The sequence below is a fragment of the Hetaerina americana genome, unplaced genomic scaffold, assembly GCF_022747635.1.
Source record: "Hetaerina americana unplaced genomic scaffold, ioHetAmer1.1.p SCAF_4, whole genome shotgun sequence".
Lineage (NCBI taxonomy): Eukaryota > Metazoa > Arthropoda > Insecta > Odonata > Calopterygidae > Hetaerina > Hetaerina americana.
In genome coordinates, this window is record NW_027286985.1 from 64,374,163 (window position 1) to 64,384,177 (window position 10,015).

Here is a 10,015-nt window from a genome sequence, read left to right on the forward strand (position 1 = left end):
AGAATTAGTTATGAAAAAGAATATTGAAGGAATGACAGCTTATTAAGATATATGACACTAATACGTATAACTAAGGTTAAGTCATCCACATATAAGTACACTAAATCCAACATAGAAATCAACACAAAGGTTAGTTTTACATGCAATGGTAAGCTAACCTATTACCAAGATATATACGCAATAAAATTCACACTTCAAATTAAAGAATCCCATCCCTGAGCCGCCATGGAGCAAAAAATCTACCCTGGGGACGTTCATAGTAATCATCTTGATTTCAGCTCTGGACTCGTACCCACACCATAAACGTACCAAATCATTCATCTGAGGTAAGTTTCTTTATTTTGACCCCTTGATTCCATGCCGTGACAATGGCCATAATTTTGTATCCAGTAAAAATAGACGTATTTTCATTTTACAACTAATGACTATGCTTTCACGTTCAAATCAACTTGCTCATGTTAACGCTACCTTTGGAAATACGATAGTATTTTACCCTTCCGCATTATCAAATTTTCAAATTCAATTAGGGGACTCCGTCCTCTACAATCCTTATACCCAATCTTCTTTCGCATGTTCACCTAGCTAAAATAATTACGAGTGGTTGGCCACAAATTCTAATCTCAATTTGATTGAGTTATTGCCAATATAAGTTATTGAGTGAAGGATTTTGAATTTTTTTTCCTGCTGCATCGATTGAAAGTATAGCCAATCGTTTGACGAAACTTTGCGGCGTTCACAGGTGATGCTGGGCGGTGGTCGCCGCCACTGGCTCCCCAAGGTGGCCCGCGACCCAGAGTCATCCTCCGAGGAGGGTAGGAGGCTGGACGGGCGGAACCTGGTGGACGATTGGTTGAGGGACAAGAAAAGAAGGGGCGTACGGGGACACTACGTGTGGAACAAGGGGCAGCTCGACGCCGTCAACCCAAAACACGTGGATCAACTGCTCGGTGAGTGTGGTTGCCAGTTGTTGGACAGATTGTGGGCATGGCACTTCACGGAACGGATTCGGTATCAAAAATCCATTTCCATATACCCTGTTTGGTAAACCGTAAGTTTTTAGCCATTTTTATAGTTCATTTTAGTCCTAACTTTTTGGAAACCCACGTCGGAACATTTTACATTTGTAGTTCAGCTATTCAAGCAAGTCGCGATGATTTCTCGAATAATGGTCCAAAGAGGTCACCTCAATAGTCAAAGCGTCGCTAGAAACAGTCAATTTTAATGCGAATAAAAGATAAAACTTAAGGATATATTCCTCAGCGGTGCAACAAAAATTAGAAAATAATTTCTAAACTCTTTGCTTACACTTGTACAATACCCGAAGAGTTTATTTATTCTATCCGAAATTTCAATTCAATAGTGTCTAATCAATTATTATGTGATTGTAATTAATCCCATCTACACCTTCAGCAATGACCTAATACAGTAAAGTTGATTTAAAATTTTTTAATGCGATAAATCTTACTAAAATATTAGAAATGGGAAAGGCGAAAATAATAAGGTCATTTGCATGAAAAACCGAGGCTTACTTTATTTTAATGTAGTGTTCCCTAATCAAAAATATAAATTACATTAGAATAAAAGCATGGGATTACCAATAGTCCACTAATTTTATAAGATTAATATATAAAAAGGCTGCAGTCTATTAACCCCACCTATCTGTACCATTTGACTCCATGTATGTTTTTCCAATTCTTGTCACATTCTTACGTACATTTAGTCCAAGAAAGACGAAAGGTTTTAGGTCAAGAATTTTGTGATCATTCATTAAGCGATATTTATTAACTTTTCATTAACCCAAATCACTTTCATCTATTCCTCCACTCCAGATGTTTTGTTCCAGAGACGTTATATCATTTAAATAAAACAGCTTTACTTCCATATTCTAAGGAAAGTTAAATCAGACTATAATAATAGCCATTGAAAATTAAAATCAAATATTTACTGCTTCCCGACTTCAATATTTTTTCTATCGGCTGATATCACTATCATCATTATTTCTTTCCAGCCCTCTGGTGCAGCTAATATTTACCCTATCGTTCAAACTATAAAAGAAATGTAATCGCCCATTACTTGCTTGTCAACGAGTGATGAAAAGTAATGCTACCAACTAAATGAAAATTGCATTGCTTTATGTAAAGATGAGAATTTATCCATAAAAATTCATATGCGAGTTATTTAAAATCCTTATGTTTGATGTTTCTGAGAAAAGTAATCAAACGCATGGCACTATAATTATGGCTGGGACCCGACACTCACGTGTTTCAAGGTAATGTATCAATTTGAATACGTACCACCAGAATTCGAAATATACACGTGTATTAACTTGTTTTCTTTCCTTTCATAATGTCTCTCCTTTTGGACGCAGAAACGTTTAGCAGAGTTAAATCTGATATAATCAATACATTGAATCAGGTATAACTTCGATTACTTCTATACGACTGGCAACGTTACTTTAGCATATGCCATTGTATCGACAGAAAAATATCCATACCGAAGGAGGTTTCTCAAAGATTCATTGGAGACATCATAAACATAATTTCTGAAAACACTACTTGAACTAAAGGCCTTTATTATCAATGCATTTGTGATATTTAACCACAGCAAAAAGGCTGAAAGAAAAATACTTAAAGAGTTCCTAATCAGGAGAAGCAAGGCTAAGCTAAGTTAATGCAGTAGATAATGAATCGTATATAAACAAGAGAATATACAGAAGCAATAAACAATTAATCAAAAACCTTGAGAGATGATGACCAACTGTATATATAATGATATCCGGATGAGCAATATTCTAGACATTTCTGTTTGTTAATATTCCTACCTATTCCAACTTACAAGTTACATACCACTTCCATGTATGAATATATAATCCTACACTTGAAAGACTTTTTCTAATGTACAAATGTACCTAGAGTACAATCTAGATGTATTAATTCACTATTGTCAGTAAATGAGAATGTTAGATAAATAACGAATCCCAGTAAAATAAATTGACCTTATTCTTTCCACAATTTGCTGATCAAATAACTAACTACCAAGTATTTACTCGGAATTTCCGAGTAATTACATTGAAAATCTCATATTTTAACTCAACTGCCTGACACGCTTTCAAAACACCAAAGTAGCAATCAATATACTAGCGCTGTACAGCCACAAGCTCCGCAAACCGCAGCCTGCCGGTCTACCGCCACTATTTTTTTACGTTCTAATTGACACTTGATGGAAAACAAACCATTAAATAGGCAATGATACATGAATGACTGAACGAAATAATATGGCTGTTCAGTAAGTCATTAATTGTTATTGAACGAAGTAAAAATATCTTGAAATTCATTATTGCTTATGAAATATTAAAGATATCATTTTTGTCATTTTGATATAATGCATTAATTATCTAAAGTTCATATGCATATTATTATTTTAAACAAAATTACATTCGCACATTAATCAAAGCATATATTTGATCGAATATATATCACCCTTTCCCAAAGAAATTCATTGACATTATCAACACGAATTGAATTTATTAATGGTATGACACTTAAGGTGAATTTTGAGAGAAGATTTCGTCCCTCCGAAGCACCCAGCCTATTGGAGGTAATTTTTGAACGATCCATAAATAATTAAATTCAAAAAATTACGAGAACTTAAGATATATTTTGTCTTCTTTGTAGTTTTATCACTTGACATTTTCAGAGTCAATAACTTTTGATGGCCAAAAATGAATTTCAGCTCTATAACTAAACAACAAAATGCAATTCCTTGTGCATAATATGACCCTGTGTAGTAACAGTTACTTCCTTCATGATATTTAAGACCGTTTTGCTCACAACTGATATAATCATGATCAGCAGTATTTCAACTCTAACCTTACTTTATTGTAATCCTTTATTCTTCTTCTTTATTTCTATTGTTCTGAGATAGTTTGACCAAAATCACATAATCCGAAATACGTGCGCAGCCCAAGAAATATGTGTACTGCTTCCAGCCAAATCAATACTACTGATTAATCATCTTTCCATTAGGTCTGTTCTCCTACTCTCACATGGACTTCGAGGTAGACCGAGACAAGAGTGACGACGGAGATCCGTCTCTAGCAGACATGACAAGAAAAGCCATTCAGATCCTGTCAAAGAACCCGCAAGGATTCTTCTTATTTGTCGAAGGTAAATGAATCCCCTTCTTTCATTTATGCTAAAATCCCCAAAATTTCTAATGTATCGTATATGTGTATGCTTATAAGATTATATATATATATATATATATATATATATATATATATATATATATACATACATATTACATTTATAAAAGAAACTGACAGTTCCTTCTTTCCGTTGAGGAACTTGGTCTTGCCACCGATCATTTTGTCCTTTTCTGTTTTCTATATATTTTTTGGTTCGAAACGCAATCCCGCTCCTTCGTTTGAATTATCATCGTACTATATACTGTTGTTCGGACGCTAAGGAGGCAATTTATCAACGCTTGATAAAATTTCAAAGGTAAAATAATTCATACATTTCTTAGACCTACTAAATACCTCTTTATGCCTGTAATTATGCTTATTGTTATTTAGCCGTAAATACTTTAATGAAAACCAGCCTTCATGTCAATAGAATCTACCCTCAAACGTTTGGTATTTTTAGTCATTCTGCAGCACGAGTCTTTCAGTAAAGATGATCGTACTTACGAAGGTGATCCACTGAAGTAGACAGCAAGGTCAAAAAATATATTTGTAAAATAAATGTCATCACAATAAATATGTGCTACTTGTATTTTTCACGTGAACGTTTACACTTGGTATTTACGTTCTTAATTACCCATGTTATATCCATTCAGTATCGCGCCGAGGCGCTTTTAAGCTAAATATTCTTTGTTCTTAGATATGCTTCGAATATTTCTTGATAAAATTGATACGACCCTACCTATTCCAGGTTATGCCTAATTTATTTTACACATGTGCTATTACAATTACAGTGAGTGAATTACGTATGAAGAAGAATGTACTCGTGGAAAGAGCCTTTTCACCCTTCTATTGATGATGAGTACAGAGCACATCTATAATTAAATTTGAATGACAGGAGCATATTGGCCGGCGTTGACACTAGCAATTATACTTTTAATTTCAGTTAACTAGATAAGTGGTAATTTCAAAATTAAATCATTAATTCTAATTATGTGTTGAATTTCAAAGTCATTTTTCATATTCTCTCCACAAAAGGTGGTCGGATTGACCACGCTCACCATTATAACAACGCATACCGAGCCTTGGAGGAGACCCTGGCGCTGGAGTCAGCCCTAGAAGCGGCTCTACCCCTGCTGAACCCTGAAAGCACGCTCATTGTCTTCACCGCTGACCACTCCCATGTGCTCGCCCTTGGAGGGATAGCCACCAAGAGGGGAAATCCCATATTAGGTGCGTGATATTACACAAGTCCGATAATAGCCGAGCCCCCGTTCGCTTCCGATATTTCTTGACCAAAAGAAATGTTGTTTGCGACGGATAGTCATCAGTTTGTGCATGCTATAGAATTATTTGAAATCTACTATATATGGAAGACTAGATTCTCATATCTAAACAATATAATAAAATAATATGATAATTTCTTTAATATTCTCCCTCCCTGGCCCCATTTCCTGCAATTTAAAGCCCTTTTTCAGGAATATTTTGGTCACGTTTGTCTCGATGCACATTCACAAAAATTGAATGCGCTAAGTTGAAAGGGTGACATTTTATAGCTTCGTCCTGCATAAATATTTCAATAACATATTATAATTTTCAAGTATTGCATAATTTTTTAAACAAAAATAATGAAATGATTAATGATGAAATCAAATGTGCTGATATCGGATATGCAGACGCTTTGATCCAAAAAAATGTAATCACTTTAGGATACATAAATTAATTCTTGACTTGCTGACCACATTTTCTAAAAATCTCGACTTAGAATATTTTAATTCCACCGCTATATTCCGTTTAATTTCGTCGACAAAGGATATTCATGATTTAAATTAATAATATGTTAATCTGCTAAATTAATTAATATTTTCATGACATTCCCCTATTAATCTAGTCCGCAACTTCTGATTTTTTTACCATTCGTTGCAAAGGGAATAAGTTGATCCAAATTACACGCTTTTCGCACCGGAATACAAATTAAGTTTATTTTTCTCTCCTTTGTCGAGGCAAAAATTTTCTTTTAGTAATATCCTATTCCAATTTTAATGACTCGGACAGGATATCCGGTTAAATATGCTTGGTGTGCACTGCCTGAGCAATGCAACTCGCACAGTCATTTTTTCTCCTAAGATGTTTATCGATTTCTTTGGTGGGATTTCGTATCGCTGGAAGAACCAACAGATTAAGATTTTTAAGTCTGAGTTTCAAGGTCAATCTTCGAATCCGTTAAATCATCAGCACAAACGAATGGCTCAAGCCGCAGAAAAACCCAACGCGGGAAATTGAGCAAACCGATGCACGTCCACGCACGTCGCTGCCCGGGCGACTGCCTTAAATCTCATCAAGTATTGATTCGGGTGTTTTTTATTTCATCCGTGCTCCAATATTTAATTCGCAAAATCTATTGCTCGATATCAACTTTGATGAATTTCCTCGGCGGAAAAAAATGTTTTTTTTACGCCTTTGTGGAAGGTCCGATTGAAATTTCCTGATCAACGTATATTCAATTAATGTATGCCGGGTAACTTGTCGATGGAGTAGGTTTTTCCTGCCCCAGGTCCCGGAAGTTGCGACATTGCTGTCACCAACACGCTGGTGATCATTGGCTCCATTATTCCTTTGGCAAAATTTCAAAGGGGATCATCAATCATAATTTTGCTATCGCAGGCACGGCGAATGTTGAGAAACACAAAAGGAACGGTGAAATAGATTTGAGCGAGCAGTAGGAAATCCCGCCACAGCGACCCGAACTCACTCGCCAATGGCATCGATGGAAGTCTGAATATTGAGTTAAGCGTCATTTATCTGGGGAAACAAATTTTAAATTAACCAGCAAGAAAATGTCTGCACCCGACCTCAAACTTCGCCGGCGTTCCTCCTGTAAATTCATTAACGGGCTGCCTACACACGTTTAACACGCAAATTCGCCCTTCGTCCCGGTGAAGGGTGACTTTGGAGGAGAAGAAATACCGTTGATACTTAAAATCGTATGCTTAGAGTACTTAGATGGATACTAAGGATACAATTGATATTTAAAATGCTAATTTAGTTTTTGAATAATTAGTGATTTCGCAGCGAAGTACCTAATAATAATATTATTATAATAAAGTGCAAATCTTTAACTGACTAGTGTAAGCAGATAGGCTCAGAACCACAGACTTTAAAGATTAGGCATGAAATATTTTGAATGGGCTTTTTAGACTAAACAAATCTAGTATTTAAACGCTTTTCATTAGTATTTTGATAATGTAGGGATGTTAATGCCTAATTAATAATTTGAAATGGTGATTCTGTGAATGATTTCTCCAGAAACTCGCTGTAAGTGACAAAAAGAGGAGTTGTACAAGTCTAGAAGGAGAGATAAAAAGAAACAGCATAAGTTGTCGTTTTATTAGTATACAGCTTATCTATGTTGATAAAATTCTCAAATACTGTACGACGCACCAGCATGCAATTAAATAGCATCAGATAATTTTCGTTTTTTGAGATGCTTTCAACCTAACTTTCCATGCGTCATTATACTATGGACACTTCTTGATTAATGTGATAAAAGAATTTTAAACAGATTCAAATATGTAGCGAAGAGCAGGAACCCTATACTTTCGTCGTGATTTCATCGACTTCTTTGGATTTTGAATCGATAAAAGGTAGCATATTGATTAACACTTTTATTTAAAACACAATGCTAGATAGACAATTTCCTTTCCGGAAAAAAACATTTGTCAATAACAGAGGCCTAACATGAAAAGTCAGTTTTCATAGTTTTCATTGGGTATATATTCCAATAATTGAACGTTTTGAGGGAAATAAAGACAAAAAGTAGTCAGGATGCGATACCCCAAATATATTGGAGATCAGTTATGTAATCGAAACTCTTCGCAGTTTCATTTAGATTCGACCGAATACCCTGCCGAATTCCCCGTGAACTTCATTTCCAGATCCAGACAATCAGATTCCTACTTCACTACCATTTTCCTATTTCATATTTACTATCCATATATAGATCCATCGGTATCATATCATTTTATTCCACTGCTTAGATTTTTATTACCAACGACGCCGAAATATCCATGTACGAGTATGTATTTCCCCCTCCTTAGTCGTATATACCCCTGTCAGGGCATTTTCATGCTAAAAATGTCAAATTTAAAAGAAAATTACGTAATTTATTGCCAATACCTATCATTTGAAGAAACATTCCTGGCACACTTTAATGTCTACTGTAATTAATGCATTTATCTTAAGAGCTTTGATAATTTAGAGCATTTATGAGTTTCCCCGGGTTATTAGCAATTGGCATAATTATAAGTTTTCCGTGATTACCAATATTCTAAAGCCAAGAGTTTTTTCATGTGTTTTATGACATTTCTGCTTTCCACTGCTCAGGAGTGGACGCCAAATCCTCCGACGTGGACGGCATGCCGTATACGACCCTTCTTTACGGCAACGGACCAGGGTTCGGGCGGGAGAACCTCAGCGGTGTGGACACGGGAGCCAAGAACGCCGTGCAGCAGTCTGCTGTGCCGCGGCAATGGGCGACTCACGGTGGAGAGGACGTGCCCGTCTACGCGAGGGGACCGGGTTCCTCCCTCTTCCGGGGCTCCCTCGACCAGACGTTCCTCCCGCATGCCATGGCCTACGCCGCGTGTATCGGGGAGCACAAGGAGCGGTGCAAAAAGAGCGAATCCCCCACGGGGCAGCCCCCGTCTGGGCAAGGGGGGAAGCAGCCGGCACTACTGCCCTTGGCTACTGGAGGGAGGCAGCAGCAGCACTCCGGCGGCTTCCTCGGGTCGTCCGCGGGCGGCGGACACCCGAACGCCTGCGACGAGCAGTCAGCGTCCTCGAACGCCGTGAGGACGGCGGCTGTCGGCACGGCCATAATGGCGGACGGTTCGACGAGGGCCGCCGGCGGTGGGGGAACCCTACTTTCTCCAGTCGCAACAGCAATCGCCGCTCTAGTTTCGGTGGTCATTTTGGGGTTCCCAAGAAATTTGTGATGACCCGTGGGATTAGTAGGGCGAGGAGTTGCCACTGTCCTTGTCCCCATTGCGGGGGTTCCCCCGAATGTTTTTCACGTCCATTTCAGACTTTGGTGTTCGTGACTCCCTTACAATTTCTTGAGACTAACTATAAAAAAGGACAAGCTTGCACCTCGCCGGTCTGTGAGCGGAACCCATTGGAAAGCGTGGTGAAGTGACGAGGTAACTGTGAGAGACGGTCGTAGCACGGTAGATTCTTAAGCACTGAATAATTCTGCGAAGAACGTGAACCAATGCTGTCGTGATTAGTTCGTCTTTCTGATGTATGAATCAAAAATACATATCGGGAAATAAAGCCGACGTCAACAATCTAAGTGAATGTTGATGAAAGTCGTGTGAGTGAAGTGAGGAGAGATCAAACTTTCGTTGAAATGTGAAGTGCTCAGGACGTTTGGTGTCAAGATAGTCCGAATGAAGCGAAGAGGCATGTTCTTCAATCAAATGAATGAGTGATCTAAAATGAAAAACTATTTGACCGTTAACAAAAAAATTAAACCCTTGGCCACCGATCGTTCTTTTAGTAGGAACATTCACCTTAAATGTTCAAAAAATCATTAAAACTTTTTATTTTGCTTTTGAGTATTAAATAATATGCAAAAGCAAATAAATTCAATTTTATTTCTAAATGGAAACGTGACTTTGGTATATCTTCGACGTATACATTGGAAAAAAATCTTTTCTCCAAGAAATTTGAATTGGTTAAATAACCATGCGACATAATCTCACAACTGTCGAGGTAATTATTGGCAACTTTAAAATGTAAAAAAAATTGTTTCATTAATATTTAAACAATATT

The 10,015-nt window shown here is 37.2% G+C and overlaps 1 protein-coding gene across 1 annotated transcript in view; it reads left to right on the top strand.

The window, feature by feature from the left end:
* LOC139692332 (alkaline phosphatase, tissue-nonspecific isozyme-like) overlaps positions 1-9,765 on the top strand; it is a 185,651-nt gene extending 175,886 nt beyond the window's left edge. Inside the window, exons 6-9 of the mRNA XM_071590452.1 lie at positions 740-947; positions 4,026-4,166; positions 5,222-5,416; positions 8,567-9,765. Coding sequence (XP_071446553.1) covers positions 740-947; positions 4,026-4,166; positions 5,222-5,416; positions 8,567-9,177 — 1,155 coding nt within the window. The 3' untranslated portion in view covers positions 9,178-9,765. The remainder of the gene's footprint in view (positions 1-739; positions 948-4,025; positions 4,167-5,221; positions 5,417-8,566) is intronic.
* The last annotated feature ends 250 nt before the right edge of the window (positions 9,766-10,015 follow it).